The following is a 17,500-nucleotide window of genomic DNA, read 5'->3' on the forward strand; positions in this document are numbered from 1 at the left end:
TGATATTCTTCAACAAAAAAATAGATCAGTATATAAAACTGCTTTCTGCAGTTGAGAGTAATGAAATTTCGAGTAGACATGTTTGATTTCTGCAGTAAAGGGAAAATGCCTATTACAGTTGTTTCAGTTGATCTCTGCTTTAAATCACATTACTCAAATATTTATGAGGTAATTTACACAATACTTGTGTAATTTATATGCAGTTGCAGGAATGGCTGTGTGGTAAGTAGCTTGCTTACCAATCACATGGTTCTGGGTTCAGTCCCACTGTGTGGCACCTTGGGCCAACCAAAGCATTGTGAGTGGATTTGGTAGACGGAAACTGAAAGAAGCCTGTCGTATATATGTATATATATATATATATATATGGCACATAAAAGACACCATTTCGAGCGTGGCCGTTTTCGTGCGGGTGACACGTAAAAGCACCCACTACACTCTCTGAGTGGTTGGCATTAGGAAGGGCATCCAGCTGTAGAAACTCTGCCAAATTAGATTGGAGCCTGGTGTTGCCATCCGGTTTCACCAGTCCTCAGTCAAATCGTCCAACCCATGCTAGCATGGAAAGCGGACGTTAAACGATGATGATGATGATGATGATATATATATATATATATATATATATATGCATGTGTGTGTGTATGTTTGTGTGTCTGTGTTTTGTCCCCCCAACATCGCTTGACAACCGATGCTGGTGTGTTTACGTCCCCGTAACTTAGCGGTTCGGCCAAAGAGACCGATAGAATAAGTACTAGGCTTACAAAGAATAAGTCCTGGGGTCGATTTCTTCGACTAAAGGCGGTGCTCCAGCATGGCCACAGTCAAATGACTGAAGCGAGTAAAAGAGTAAAAGAGTTGAAGTACTTTGTAATACCATCTTCTTTAGACCTGAGTGGTTGGCGTTAGGAAGGGCATCCAGCTGTAGAAAACTCTGCCAAATCAGATTGGAGCCTGGTGTAGCCATCTGGTTTTACCAGTCCTCAGTCAAATCGTCCAACCCATGCTAGCATGGAAAGCGGACGTTAAACGATGATGATGATGATGATGATGATGTGTGTGTACGTTGATGTTGTTGCAGTTGACTGAGATGCATTTCTATCAACAGGTGATTAAATACACAGACAGTGACAGTATCATGATCAACCTGCACCAATGTCCAGTTCTGGTCGATGATATAAAAGTTAAATTCAATTCTACAAATGTAAGTAGACTCCTCAGGTTTAAGTCTGGGTCAAGCAGGCATTTTTGCCCTTCCCCTCACATTCTACTCCTTTGGTTTTTCTTTCTACCTCTTTCCTACCTTCATTTTGTCCTTCTCACTCTCACTTCTTATTGGTCCGTGATGCAAAAAAAGTTGGGATCTCTTGATTTACAGAACTACATTTTTTTTTTCTAGTTTGTAATATAGAATAGCTTTGATCAAAGAGCAAACAAAATTATCTACCTTAATCAGGTACTTCCTGTCATGGCCTGCAATCAACTAAAGCTTAGTGAATAAAATTTGATAAACAAATAAACGAAAACAATGCAGAAGTGCTTTGGATGAACAGTATATACCTGATTGGTAGATATATACCTGATTGGTAGACATATACCTGATTGGTAGACATTATACGTTACTCAGTTTAACACAACCACCTTTAGTGCAGTACATCTATAGCGAAGCCTTCAGTTTGAAATTAATTTCCTCTCTTCCTTCCTCTCATCAGTCTTAGAGAAGTCCCTTTTTCCTTATCTAAACCATAAAAAAAACTATTTCAGTTTGACATTTGTTTAAGACTTTCATTAAAAAAGTAGTTAGTCCCTGGTTTGGTATTATTTATAAAAGTAAAATAGAAAGAAAATTCAACTGAAAAGTGTGTCTTTGCTTAAAAATCATCAATTCTCATCTTTGTTTTCGGTTGGCCAATAAGTAAGTCACTATAAGTTGGCAAGCTGGCAGAAATGTTAGCACGCTGGGCAAAATGCTTAGCAGTATTTCATCTGTCTTTATGTTCTGAGTTCAAATTCTGTCGAGGTCAACTTTGTCTTTTATCCTTTCAGGGTCGATAAATTAAGTACCAGTTGCATACTGGGGTTGATCTAATTGACTGGACCCCTCCCCAAAAATTTCGGGCCTTGTACCTAGAGTAGAAAAGAATAAGTAAGCACTATACTAGAAATTGCAGCCAAATCTTCTTCAAATTGCATTCTATCTTATTAAGGGTTTCAAATTTTGGCACAAGGCCAGAAGTTTTGACAGGAGGTAAAAGTAAAGTTACCGTCTTGAGTCATGCTAACTCATAAGGGGCCAGATTCCCAGTTTCCATGGCATATAAATTCTCCACTGAGATAGGATGCCAGTCCATTGCAGGATTACTCACTTTTGCCATCTGAGTGGACTGGAGCTACGTGAAATGAAGTGTCTTGGTTAAGAACACAACACTTCGCCTGGTCCAGGAACCAAAACCACAATCTTACGATCATGAGTCCAACACCCTAACCACTAGGCCATGCACTTCCACTTTTGACAAGAGGAGAGTAAGTTGATTACATTGACCTCAATATGTGACTGGTAATTTATGTTCTTAACCTTGAACAATGAAACAACAAAATTGATTTTGGCAAGATTTGAACTCAGAACATAAAGAGCCAGAATTAATGTTGCTAAGCATTTTATCCAACACACTAATGATTCTGTCAATCTGCTGCCTTATTCTACCATATTGATAAAAGAACAGCAGATTTGATAATGTAGTTTTAGATACATTATGTCAGAATAGAAAACGATATAGTTATGGCTGGAACATCTCTGATGAAAGGTGTGCACATTCAGGACTTACCTGAGGCTAAATAACAATTAGCATTTCGGAATTTTAAGATCATGTTGTTCAGTCGCAAGTCATCTTTGACTGAGCAGATGCATGATGAAAAGAGTTCAAGTTATGACCCGCACCCCACTCTTCCTTGGTCGTTACATTGGTCAGACTATGTAAACTAATCTCCCCCTCTCTCTCTTTTTAAGGGTGTAATTAAAAGGAGATTTAGCTGTTATTTCTAGCAAGCTAAGCAACCACATAGTGTCCCTTTTTCAGCAAAGGTATTCCTAATTGTGTTTGAGTGAAAAATTATCTGGACATAAATATAGCATAAATTTATAAAGTTACATTCAATTCTGGAAGCGGAATAGTTTTATTGAGAAATGCACTTGGCTACAAACCAAAAAGAGATAGGAGGGGAGTTCGAATCTCACTCACCTGATAACTTTCTTTTTTATTTGTCTGTCTTGTCATATTCTCCTCCATTTTTATATTTACATTTAATACATGCAAATTTATTCATTTTTTTTTTTTCTATTTCAGAAAAAACTTCCAAAGGGATATGATTATTGTCCGTTTTATTTCTGGTTTCACACATCATTCATTGAAGATCACAGGTAAATGTATGTGTGTGTATGTTGTGTGTGCATTTGTGTCTTTCTCTTGCTGAGTCTTTGTTCAGGCACCATGCAAAAATAAGGTCACCATTCAAATAATCTGTCACTGTTTACATTCTGCTGCAAAAAAAAAACATATTCCTGCCATTGAGCTGTTCAACATTTGAAGGACTCACAGAAACGTTTACTTACTTGGAAACAAGTGAGGGTTAGTGACAGGAAGTGTATCTGACCATCTGCCAGGTTTTTCTGACATCACTGACAGTTTAACCAGTGCTAAGTTATATCAGTTTGGCTGATTTTCAGTCAGGCATTTGGCATTTGTCTGACTGTGACTGATAGTCTGTAATACGGTGAAATCATGTGATACAAAAGTGCTACCTGCCAGTACTGACGAAATACTATCAACCAATGTTGTCAGTGCTTTTAAATACTTGTTGTCTTCAAGAGATGATTTCTTGGATATTTACCGCAGTCCTAGGTGTTATGAAAATTAACACCAAGTTTTATGTTGGATGTGCTAATTAATTCCACCTCAGTATGTTTCATGCGATAATTGCTAGCACGAAAATGTGGATGTTCGAAACGATGATCATGATGATGGTGGTGGTGTTGATAATGATGGTGGTGGTGTTGATAATGATGGTGGTAACAACAACTGCATGTCACTACCTTTCTTTCTTTCTTTTCCAGTTTATATTTGTCTCGAGATGAAATTGATAATCCACACAAACCAAAATTATGGAATATTTACAGAGAGAATTTCGCCATTATAGCTTCATTTGAAGACGTTAAGGGTTGAGGTGAGTCGTTATTCAGCTAATCAAGCAGGTCTTCTTTTTTCCTTATTCCTTCTTTTATCCTCTTCTTCTTGCTTTCCTCCTTTCTGGCACTTGTGCCCGGGGCATGTGTAAGGACTTTCAAGCAAGGTTGTTGCCAGTGCCCCTGGGCTGGCTCTTGTGTGGGTGGCACATAAAATACACCGTTTTGAGCGTGGCCGTTGCCAGTACCGCCTGACTGGCCTTCGTAGGATTTTCGAGCGAGATCGTTGCCAGTGCCCCTGGACTGGCTCTTGTGTGGGTGGCACATAAAATACACCGTTTTGAGCGTGGACATTGCCAGTACCGCCTGACTGGCCTTCGTAGGATTTTCGAGCGAGATCGTTGCCAGTGCCCCTGGACTGGCTCTTGTGTGGGTGGCACATAAAATACACCGTTTTGAGCGTGGACATAGCCAGTACCGCCTGACTGGCCTTCGTAGGATTTTCGAGCGAGATCGTTGCCAGTGCCCCTGGACTAGCTCTTGTGCGGGTGGCACATAAAATACACCATTTCGAGCGTGGCCGTTGCCAGTACCGCCTGACTGGCCTTCATGCGGGTGACACGTAAAAGCACCCACTACACTCTCTGAGTGGTTGGCGTTAGGAAAGGCATCCAGCTGTAGAAACTCTGCCAAATCAGATTGGAGCCTGGTGTTGCCATCCGGTTTCACCAGTCCTCAGTCAAATCGTCCAACCCATGCTAGCATGGAAAGCGGCCGTTAAATGATGATGATGATGATGATGGTGTGGATGGCAGAATTGGTAGGGTATTAGTAAAAAAGCCTTGTGGTATTTAATTACATCTCCTTATATCTGTGTCCAGATTTCATTTTAGTGGATAAAATAAGCCAAGTACTGGGGTTGATGAAACTGACTTGTTGTCTCCCTCTAAGATTGCTGGCCTTGTGCCAAAATTAGAAACCATTAAAAGCAGCAAGCTGGAAGAATTATTAGCACATTGGACAAAATGCCTCACACTATTTCTTCTGACTCATTATGTTCTGAGTTCAAATTCTGCTGAGGTCAACTTTGCATTTCATCACTCCAGGGTCGATAAAGTACCACTCAAGAATTGAGGTAGATATCATCAACTAGTCACTCACTCCCCACCCCCACCCCCGATTTCAGGCCCAATGCTGCCCTCTAGCTAACTGGATCTTGTCAAACCATCCAGTTCATGCTAACATGGAATCGTCATCATTTAGCATCTGCTTTCCATGCTGGCATGCGTTAAATGTGCATCCAAGTACATGAAGGACAAATACAGGAGTACGTCCTCATAAATGAAAGATCCCCAGTACTAAATACGAAATATATGTAGAAGGTAGTCATACCCCAATACCCACAGTTTATATATACACAGGTAGAGTTGTTAGTAGGCTGTTATGTAGACACACACACACACACACATATATAGGTAAATAAATATGTAAGTAAACAGATAGACAAGCATACATATACACACATAAATGAATACTGAAACACATGACCATATACACACACTAGGACACATATGGAGACACATCTATACATAACAGATACACATACATAGTCACACAAACCCATGCACACACAAGGAGACAGGTACACACACAAATGTTGTTGTTGGCACTCCGTCGCTTACGACGTCGAGGGTTCCAGTCGATCCGACCAACGGAACAGCCTGCTCGTGAAATTAACGTGCAAGTGGCTGAGCACTCCGCAGACACGTGTACCCTTAACGTAGTTCTCGGGGATATTCAGCGTGACACAGTGTGACAAGGCTGACCCTTTGAATTACAGGCACAACAGAAAGAGGAAGTAAGAGCGAGAGAAAGTTGTGGTGAAAGAGTACAGCAGGGTTCGCCACCATCCCCTGCCGGAGCCTCGTGGGGCTTTAGGTGTTTTCGCTCAATAAACACTCACAACGCCCGGTCTGGGAATCGAAACCGCGATCCTATGACCGCGAGTCCGCTGCCCTAACCACTGGGCCATTGCGCCTCCACACACACACAAATACACATATACAAACACACAAACACATGAATATGCAGAATACATACATACATACAAATGTACACACACGCATACATATATATATATGCACACACACACACACACACACACACGTATACACACGCACATTGATGCACACACGTGCACAAACAAAAATGAAAGCAGCTTCAATAACGGACAGTCAACTCCTATTGAAGAAGTTGCAAGACGCAATGAAAATTTTAGAAAAAAATAAATAAGTAAATGAGTGGAAATTGAACCGGAGAGTATGTTAAGTAATAAGAGACTAAAGGAGAATGACTCTGCCCAGATACAATAAAATGGGTTAAATGGTTTGACTGGAACTGATAAGTCAGAGAGCTGCACCATGGTTTCTACAGCTGGATGCCCTTCCTAACACCAACCACTCCAAGAGTGTAATGGGTGCTTTTTACATGCCAGTAGCACAGGTGCCAGTTATGTGACACCACAGATGTTGAATGATAATGAGGTTTTGTGTAAAGTTTATGCTGTGAATGTGTGTTGTGTTATATTGTTTAAACGTGGTGCAGCAATGCATTGGTGGAGCGCAGAGAGCAAAATGAGGTAAGTATGACATCTCGGTCATCTTTTGCATCAAATCTTCATCCCCTGGCTCTCTTGGCCTGGTTTTGTCTTATCACTGGATTGAAGATGGTCACAGTGCACAACAAAGTCACAGCACCAGTCATTAGGGATGGCATCCTTGTCACTCTGATGGATGAACATGTTTACTGCTGATTCTGTATAGTTTGTATTTTATTTTCATTGGATGATAAATTGTATAGAATATATCATGCGCTGAGAGTTTATTCCAAGTCATAAGTATTTTTTCTCCCTTCTTTGTTAGTTGAACAAACATTCCAGATGAAACCGAAGTTGTTAAATGAACAAACAAACAACCATAAAACAAAACCAAGACCATCCTGTTTTTGCCATTCACTGAAGAATGTATCTGCTGTCATGTTATGTCTCTGAACGTCCCCCTAACAACAACCTCGTCTAAGCCTCATTTATGAGTCATTTAGTGAAAATGCCTTGCTATCATGGAACGGTGAAGGGTTATGTCCAATCAAATTTATTCCCTCCTACCACAACATATTTTTATCATGAAACATTTATCAAGAACTATTACACCAATGAAATATTGAAATTTTGATCACCCTTGGTTAATCATTTCTCTTTCTTCATAAAGACTGTGTCAAAGTCGGCAGGTGGCGGAGACTCTGTAAAATAACACAACACCATTTAAATTAAACTTAGTATACATAGAACTTCTTACTTGATGTGGTGGTGATATTACGACAATCATAACATGCTCTCCTGTTTCCTAGAAAATCTTTTACCCAATTCATTTCAAACTTGTATGAAATTTGAAAATCATTTCAGTTATAACAAATTTCAGCCCTGTTTAAACAGATGTCATTGTGTGGAAACAGCAAAATCCAAAACCTTGAAACATTTAATAGTCTGCCTAATTTAGTTATTTAGAGAAAGATTTTAAAACCTGTTAATTTTGGTACATTGTATTATGAAAATGCTCCAACTCTGCCTTCCTCTAAGTTGAACAACTCAAATTATATATCGTTAGGTATATAATTAACATTCCTAGCCTTTCAATTTGCTCGTATTCAGGGAAACCTAAAGGCCAATGGTTCACAACCATTTTTTGTCTATGGACCCCTTTGATTCCTGTTTTACTCAGGTTTGTGGCATCAGGGTGGGACCTTCATAGCCATTTGATGTCAAAAAAATGTTTTTGATTAAATATTATAATTACCCATAAATTTTATATAACAAAATCTTATATGAACCCCCATCCCCAGGGCCATGTCCCCCCCCCCCCCCACTGCCATTGAGCACCACTGCTTTAGATGATGCTAAGCTATCAGTTTAATTGTATAGGGAGGAATAGTTAACTTACTAATAGTGGTAGGTGTTAGTTAAGCCTTGTGAGACATTAATCTAACTGCTCTATCGGACTCACTGAAACCTTGTTAAGCTTTCATTCCAAATGTGTTAGAAAAAATACTTAGTCCCATTAAGTTATCAATCTATCTTATGACAGGTTAATCCAGTTAACCATACTGGGATATTCATTTTGTCTAAGATATTTGTTTAGTTGTACTAGGAATAGGTTAACCTTCTTGAGCTATCAATTTGTTTGTACTTGGAAACATATACATCTACCAAAACTAAGTATCCTATGGAATTTTCTAAAGAAACAGTTAAATTTGTTGATGTAGTTATTTAACAGAAAATATTGACCCTTCTCTTTGGCACAGATTTCTTTATTTTTTTAAGCTCATCTCTAATATTTTTTGTACTTTATTTTTTCAACCCAAAACAAAAATGGGGGGAGGGTGTAGAGAGAGGCTTTGGGTTTACATATTTTCAATGTCAGGGATTCACAATCTGCAAAAATTGTCTTTTAAATTTGAAAAATAAATTTTTTTTTAAAAATCAAACTAATCGGAGTGTTAGAACAACGTATGCCTACAGTATCTTCTCCACCCCCAACTTTTTTTGTTATATATATATATATATATATATATATATAAATTTTGTTTGTATTTGAAGGATATAAAATACATTTCATTCACATCTAAAAGCAGCACAAGTTGTTTCACTTTCTGATATTCTAAATGTTGTTTCCATTTCAATTTATTAACAATGAAAATGTAAACAAAATTCATACACACATTCAAAAAGTACAAGTATAAATCTCTTAACCATTATCAGCTTCTGATCTAAAGGAAAAAAAAAATTATAAATTCTGAATATTTGAACTAAAATCCCAAAACCATTTGAAATTTTTTTTTTCAATTTTTGAAGGCATAATGAAAAATTTTGAATAAGAGTGGGTGTAAAAAAAATCCACACTTAAATGAATAAATACCAAAATATTTAATGTATGTTTTTGACTCTACAAGTGCTAATATTTCTAAGAAGTTTCAAATATGTTTTCACTCAAACTACCTCCTCCTCTCCCCTATTCTGTCTGCCTGCTTCTTTGGCTTTCCTAAATTTTTCTTACATATGAACTCTTATGTAGACACACACAAATGTTCCTATTGATATTCAATTCAGATAAACTCTGTTTATAAGACAAATGGATATTATTCATAAAGAAATGTGTAATTCATAAGTATGGAAGCATCTATCTGCTGAAAATATAGGCTTGTTAAATATGGAAGTTCTCAACTGCCAAAATAAATACAAATGAATAAAGAAAGTTCTTTCTGAATAGTTCAAAATATATTAGAAAAGGAATTAGTCTTATTTACATTAGACAGATATTTGTCCTCATCTTGTTTGTTATTAACAACAAACAAGATGAGTACAAATATCGGTCAAATGTAAATAATGTACATAATTCCTCATCGCTTAAATATAGAACGGAATGTCTTGTCTCTGTGATCTAGGTTCAAGTCTCACTGCACTTGATGTTTGCCTTTCAGCTATCCAGTAATATACTGGAGGAATGAGTTAGTCCACACAAATTGGCCTTGTTGCACCATCTGTGCAGGAAATTGTGTGTGTAAGTTCTGGGGGTGGGATAATCTTTTCTGAAAGCTTAGAAAGCTTAGATTTGCAAATTTACAAACTGGCTTTATTCCGAATGAAAGCTATGTCATTTCATTTATTGAAAGGCATGAGTACCACTACATCATTATTTCCTCTCCTTAAAATACAGGAATTTATATGCGACTTAAAAAATAAAATCTAATATTTATCAATAATCCCCGTCCAAAAAATAGAAACAAAACATAGAAATAAAAACATTAAAAAAAAACCTTTCTATTCCATAATACAGATTTTTAACCAATTTTTTAAGAAGTGGGAGAATTTTTCAGAAATATGAAAATAAATGTTTTTTTAAGAAATATACATTTCAAAGTTTTATTTTGTGGAAAAAAAAAAAAAAAAAAACCCCACCCTCATCTTGTTTCTCTTCCACCCACTTTTCCATTTACATTTCTTGTAGCTCTTCTCCCTTCACCATATCACTTATACTCTCTGCCCACCACCTGAGTTTTGTTGTTTTTTTTCTGGTTTTCTTTGTATTCTACTGAAGAAAAATAAAGTTTATTAAAAAACAAAAAAAAAGAATTTAAAAAAAAAATGAGTTGAAAATATTTCCAATTCTGAAATAATTTGTTTGATGTTTTTTATCAAACAGATCTAATATTAGGGCAACCAGTTGTAATTATATTTTGACTAAGAGGTCCACTGGATCTTTCTGTTTGTACTCTTGTTGTGGTGTAATTAATCCCACAAAACAAATCGTTAGAAAAATATTCAATCAACAATAAGAATGAAAGAAAATAAAAATGAAAGAAAAACAAGACAAAAAAAAAATTGTATATAATTGCAGTATTGGTGTTTGTGTTATTATTCAAAATTGGTTCAAGTTTCTTGTTTTCAAGATAGCAAAGGCTGTTCATGCTTCCTCCTCTTTCAAAGAACAAAAATAAAGAAATTTTGTTTGTAAAAAATTTTGGACAGAGGTTTGCACTTCTTAAGCAAATTTTGCTCCCAGGCCAGTGCAAAGGGGGTGGCGGATAGACATAATTATCAGAGCACCAGAACAAATGTCTTGCAGTATATATTTTAGTTCTTTCTGTTCAGATTTCAAATCCCATCAAGGCTAACTCTGTCTCTCATTCCTCTGGGGTCAATCAACCCTTTTGATGCCAGCCCATATGAAACCACCCCTGGTCCTATGATATAAATTCCGTTTGCCAGTGCCACTTTTCCTTTTGGTTTGTATGAAGCTGGAAAAATTAGGAGAAAAAAAATTCATCAGATATTGATTTTGGTGTATTTCTTAGTGGATGGTTTTAGGTGCTTTAAAAGTTCAAAATTTTGTTAATTTTTATATAACACATGCGTGCGTGCGCACACACACACACACACATACACACACACACACACACCCCCTTTTATTCTTTTAGTAGTTTCAGTCATTTGACTGCGGCCATGCTGTAGCACCACCTTTAGTCGGACAAATCAACCCCAGGACTCATTCTTTGTAAGCTTAGTACTTATTCTATCGGTTCTCTTTTGCCAAACTGCTAAGTTATGGGGGATGTAAGCACACTGACATTGGTTGTCAAGCAATGGTGGGGGGACAAAAACAGACACACAAACGTATATATATGACAGGCTTCTTTCAGTTTCCGTCTACCAAATCCACTCTTGTGAGTGGCTTTGGTCAACACGAGGCTATAGTAGAAGACACTTGCCCAAGATGCCATGCAGTGGGACTGAACCTAGGACCATGTGGCTGGTGAACAAGCTACTTACTACACAGCCACTCCATATACATACACGCATACTTGCATGACACACACATCTGCATGTATATGTAAGTGTGTGTGTGTCTCTACACACACACAAATCGATAAATGTATGCATTTACAAACTGGATAAAATGAAATATTTTGTACAAGTAGAGTTAATAGTTTTTATAAAACTATATTAATCAGTGTGTGTGTGTGTATGTATATATATATATATATGTGTACACATGCATATATATGTGTGTGTGTGTGTGTGCAAAAGAAAATTATGGCTTTTATTTTTTTAAGCAATATTATTTGATTATTTCATGATTTCAATAAAGAAAATACATTTTCAGTCAACAGACAAATTTATTGGAATTGAATTTTTATTCAATTTCTCACTTGCTTTTTTTTTCCCCCTTCCAAAGCTTTCTGATATTTTAAAAAATATATATATTTTTTTTTTTTTAATTTCTTTTTTTGTTAAGTCTGTTGTTTTTAAATATATTTGTAGATTGTGTACATCAGATTATTTATTCAGCTCAGCAGCTGTTTGCAATATCTGTGAATGTATTATTCACTGCTTCCCATCTTAAAGGTAACAAATCTCATCTGGGCATGTGACTCTCTGAACTTGGCAGGATCTGAGCTCAGAATGTAGAGCGTATTTAATTGCTAGTTGTTCCAATGCTTGAAGCAGTGGAGAAGTCAAAGTTGAGCTTTGTGTGAGAAAAGCCTAACAAATCTATACTATATTGTTGGTACTGTATTTCTGTCATTGTGTCATTGACCTGGAAGGGGTGAAAATGAAAGTCAACTCAGATAGGATCTGAACTTTAAATGAAAGAGATATAACAGGAGATAATGTTGGTTGAATAATGTGCTTCATAGTATTCGATATCAATTGATTTTCTAATATACATCTCTAACATTAATAATTTCGTACAACTGCAGTCATACTCTTGCTTGATGGGCTGGGGTCATCCCAGGTTAATGGTCCCAGAAGCATCATTGTGTGTAGAGCTAACAAGGTCTACCAGTGTCCCCTATTGCTAGTGGTCCCATACCAGCTATTCTGCACCCTCCAAGATGATGACGTCTTGTTGGCTGGGCGCATGCAGGGGTCTGTTCCAATGTCAGGAGGTCTGGTTTCTTCTGGTCAGCGTTGTGACAAGTTGAGGGTTCTTCTGGACAGGTTGTTAGCCCTCCATAGAATAGTTGGATGATGGGGATGCTATCTTGGCAAAGAATTGATGTGTTGCAGGTCACTGTTAGTTTGGAACCTCCCTGCCTCGGGTAGCTCAACCAGGAGCAAAGCTCCAACCAGTAATGCACTCTCAGATCTAAGGAAGACACAAGCCCCATTGCCATGATAAGGTCAAACCCAGGAAGCTAAACATTTTAGGGCAGTCAATTATGTCAACCTCCATTACTTTACTGGAACTTATTTTATCAACATTCTCAAAGATGAAATGCAAATTCAACCATGGTGGTAATTGAACACGGAATATAAATGCCATAACTCTTTAGCATTCGGATAACTGTCAAATATAATGCTTATGTATTCACATTGTTATGAATTGATCATGCCCTGTATTGTAGCTTCGAGATTTCAAATGATGCAACTGTTTATTTTTAAATGAGGTTGTAGGGTAAGTGTGAGATCAGATCTGTCTGGTTTGAACATAAAACAGGTAGAATATTTTTGGGTGGATAAGGTGGTGAACTGGCAAAAACATTAGTACACAGGGGCAAAATGCTTAGCGGTATTTCGTCTGTCTTTACGTTCTGAGTTCAAATTCCACTGAGGTCGACTTTTACCTTTCATCCTTTCGGGGGTCAATGGAATGAGTACCAGTTGAGCACTGGGGTTGATGTAATCACCTATTCCCCTCCCCTAAAATTTCAGGCCTTGTGCCTATAGTAGAAAGGATTATTATTATTATTTTCAATAAAGGTAATGAGCTGGCACAACTGTAAGCAGGTTGGACAAAATGCTTAGTGGCATTTTTTCTGGCTCTTTATGTTCTGAATTCAAAAAGATGAAAGGTGAACTTTAGCTTTCATCGTTTCAGGGTCAATAGAATAAGTACCAACTGAACACTGCAGTCAATGAAATCAACTTAACTTCTAAAATTTCTAACTTATTACCTTCACTTTAGCAAAGGTATTGTTTTCAGTTTTGTTTGTTTGTCCGTGGACAAGATATTGCTGAATGGATTTGGATGAAACTTTCAAGGATGTTTGGTCTTGTGACTGGCATGAACTGATTAGATTTGGGATCGATCCAGTATCAGACAAGGATTCTGGATTATTTTTCCGTTTTTTACTTAGTTTTTGAGAACTGTCGGGGTCATTCTTAATATTCTTGTTTGTGAGAGCAGTCAAGTTTATTTCAGATATTCATCATCATCATTCGTATTTCAAAATTCATCTCTGGCTAACCATTGATAGGATGTTGGTGTTGTCTTGGTGGAGGCTTGTGCTCTCTGAATGCTCTTCTTATTGTATGCTGTCAACTTAATGTGACAGTCCCCTGAAGGGAATATTACTACTGTTGATTAGACCTAGGAAGCTGCACTGCTTCCTATTGGCCTTGACACATTTCCTGTGTTCTTATGTTTACAAGGATGCAGGCTTAGCTGGGTAGAGGTGCTTGTCTCCCTCTTGTAAACATAAGGAGACAGGAAATGTGTCAAGGCCGACAGGAAGCGGTGCAGCTTCCTAGGTCTAACCAACAGTAGTATTATTCCCTTCAGGGGACTGTCACATTAAGTTGACAGCATACAACTACTTCATTGTATCACTACTGCATAAATCTCTCTGGGAGTTTTAGAAATGTATTGTTTCTAAATGCTCGTATTGTTTTTCAAAAACCCTCATACACGTGTGTGTGTGTGTGTGTATGTATATATACTTTGGCAAAAGGTCTGAAATTTTGAGGAGAGATAAGTCAATTATATTGACCCCAGTGCTCAGCTGGTATTTAATTTAATTTGACTCTGGAAGGATGAAAGGCAAAGTCAACCTTGCTAGAATTTGAACACAGAATGTAAAGATGGACAAAATGTCACTAAGCATTTCACCTGGCGTGCTAACGATTCTGCCTGCTTGTTGTCCTACATTAGCTTAATATTAGCACAGTTATTTCATTAAATTCATTATTTTCAGAATTGATTGAAACAAAGGTAGAATATTTCATCAGATATATGGTAACAAAAAGTTAATATAAGGTTAAGATTATGGCAAATAAGTTATCTAAATGATAAAAAGCAATATTTCCAATGGAAATGTATCAAATAGGTTTAGTGATATAAGTTGAATTATAAATTTGTTACTCCTAGACTGTGTCAGTCTACTTACATTTCTTTTTACTAGTTTTAGCTGGTGGGCTGTAAACAACATCCTCAAAATGTGATACTTCCATATTTCCCTACCAGGGAATTGAATTGTGAGCAACTGTAAGACAACCAAGGACACTTACCACTATGCTACTGAAAAAAATAAAATAAACTGACTGAAATCACTGCTATTTAATCCGATATATCAAACATCACCATTTACATTTACGTGTGTTAGGTTATAAATCTCGGATACTGACCGGTCCAAATATTTTTATGTACAACAACAAAAACTTGTTAGAAAGTTATGCAGCATTAAAATAAATTGAAAAGCCATCTTCCCATCAAGAATTAGATTTCCCAGGTTAGTTATCTTTAATAAAAGATAACATTTATTTAAGTTGTGTTAAAACTCCTTCAAAATAATCACCTTGCACAGCAATACACCGGCCCCAGAGTTCCTGCCACTTTTGGAATCTGGCCTGGAAGTTGTTTTCTGTGAGTTGATGACATTTTGTGATTCATTCTGGATCTTGACAATGGTGTTAAAACACCAACCTTTGGGCAGCATTTTCATCTCTGGGAAGAAATGGAAGCCTGCAAGTGTTAAATCTGGTGAATAGGGCAGGGGCAGAAGCGATACCATGTTTTTGGTGAGAGGCACATGAGTGAGAAGAGCTCAGTGATAGGGAGCATTGTCGTCGTGAAGAATCCAATTCTTTGCATTCCACAGATCTGGTTGTTTTTCCTGAATGTCATCCCTTAAATGCTTCAAAATGTCAAAGTAGAACTCTCGATTGATGTGGTCTGGCCCTGGGGAAGGAATTCTTGGTGTACAATACCATGGATGTCAAAAAAAAGAAAAAAATGAGCATGCTCTTGATTGAGGTGTGGACATTCTTCTGCTTTTGAAGTGCCCATGCCACTAAGAACATTGCATATAACCCATTGCCTTGTTGCTGAAGCATGCTCAATGTCACTATAGCAGACTTCCCAACTTTAATGCAAAATTTCATGTTGGTTCTTTGCTCCTGTCCATGACAAAATCATAGACTAAGGTATACACGTGATCACATAAAAACATAAGTTACACAACCTGAGAAGTAAACACAGCGATGTCATTCGGTACACTGCTTCATGAAGGTCACTGCTAGCTCTCACTGTGTGCTGCCATCTTTTGGCATGCTACAGAATTAGTCTGGGAACTTTTTGATAACACCTTGTATAGATATATCACAATAGCTGTAGCACCCGCAAACTGGATGTGACACTTTCAGATCTCCAGTAGCAAAGAGCTCATACCAGACAATTATTTTTAGCTTTTCTGATGATTGCCAATGTTTTCCCTCAAATCCTGGTATGAAACTGATTCGTAATTTGGCTAGTATTTTATTAATTATATATCCACTCTATTAATATACGAGTCCATGTTTTCTTCGAATTCATGGGCTTTATATATATATATATAAATATATATATATATATATATATATATATAAATATATATATATATACACATACATATATATATACATACATATATATATATTTATATTTATATATATTATATATATATTGTTTGGTTTCTTCACAGAAAAATCTCAAAGTACTCAAGTGATGTTAAATGTATGTAGATCCTGTTATTGTTGTGAGTGAACAAAACTACTTTCCTCATATATTAACCGTTGATGCAAGTAACTTTAGAGCTAAGTGTACAAATTAGGGAATCTTTAAAAAATACAAAACATGCTGATGAGCATATGGAATTAAATTGTAAAAGGATTATGCAAAACCTTTACAAATGAGGAAATTATCTTGTTTACCCACTGACATATAAACATTATATATATATATGCACACATACACACACATATATACATACAAACATATACATGCATGCACAGATACATATATATATATATATATATATATATGTAAATACTGAACAGGAATGAGTGCATGATGGGATAAAATTTGTGTATTAAGGTTACCAATGGTTTCATGTTAAGAAAGATATCTTAATATCTTAACAATTTTTCAAGCTGATCACATAAAGGAATGGTGGTGTTCCTCATTTTGGATCAAAACAAAACATTTTCTGAAATGTCTTGGGAGTTCACGAAAAGTCTCATAACTTTCTGTGAATTCCTGAGACATTTCACAAGGTGCTTTGTATTTTCATCCAAAATGGAGAACACCATTCCTCCATGTGACTGGATTGAAAAATCATTGAGGTATTAAGATATTTTCTTAACATGAAACAAATGGTAGCCTTAATACACACACACACACACACACACACACACACACATACATACATACATACAGATACACAAATACACACACACAAGGAAAAGGTTATCAATTACTTCAAAGTTTTGGTTATGTAGCCCTCATTGCACACAGTCTGATGAAGACTATACACCCAAAACTTTGAAGTTTTTTTTTCCTTGTAAAAATAAAATAAATATGTTACTCTACTGGAAGATATTAAGTGATCATTCAATTTAATGTTTGACTGTTTTCATATATAACTATACATAAAGCAAACATTAATAATAATTATATATATAAAGGAAAATGGAGAAAAATATTGAGAATTTTTTTTTTTACCAGAAAGGTA

At 36.6% G+C, this 17,500-nt stretch overlaps 1 protein-coding gene and 1 long non-coding RNA gene across 11 annotated transcripts in view; one reads left to right on the forward strand and one right to left on the reverse strand.

Annotated features, from left to right (window-relative positions):
• LOC106872893 (phosphatidylinositol 3,4,5-trisphosphate 3-phosphatase TPTE2) overlaps nt 1–8,720 on the forward strand; it is a 71,531-nt gene extending 62,811 nt beyond the window's left edge. For all 10 annotated transcript variants that reach the window (XM_014920055.3, XM_089354957.1, XM_014920061.3 and 7 more), the window contains 4 exons: nt 1,106–1,201; nt 3,342–3,415; nt 4,109–4,218; nt 7,099–8,720. In XM_014920055.3, coding sequence (XP_014775541.2) covers nt 1,106–1,201; nt 3,342–3,415; nt 4,109–4,217 — 279 coding nt within the window. In that variant the 3' untranslated portion in view covers nt 4,218; nt 7,099–8,720. The remainder of the gene's footprint in view (nt 1–1,105; nt 1,202–3,341; nt 3,416–4,108; nt 4,219–7,098) is intronic.
• A 179-nt stretch (nt 8,721–8,899) lies between these two features.
• Nucleotides 8,900–15,446, reverse strand: LOC149134594 (uncharacterized). The gene is made up of 3 exons (XR_016242560.1): nt 15,308–15,446; nt 14,900–15,030; nt 8,900–11,026 (listed from the first exon to the last, which is right to left on the reverse strand). It is a non-coding gene; the product is annotated as an uncharacterized LOC149134594 (long non-coding RNA).
• Between the last annotated feature and the right edge of the window lie 2,054 nt (nt 15,447–17,500).

Source organism: Octopus bimaculoides, chromosome 7 (assembly GCF_046866305.1).
Source record: "Octopus bimaculoides isolate indiv1 chromosome 7, ASM4686630v1, whole genome shotgun sequence".
NCBI classification, from domain to species: Eukaryota; Metazoa; Mollusca; class Cephalopoda; order Octopoda; family Octopodidae; genus Octopus; species Octopus bimaculoides.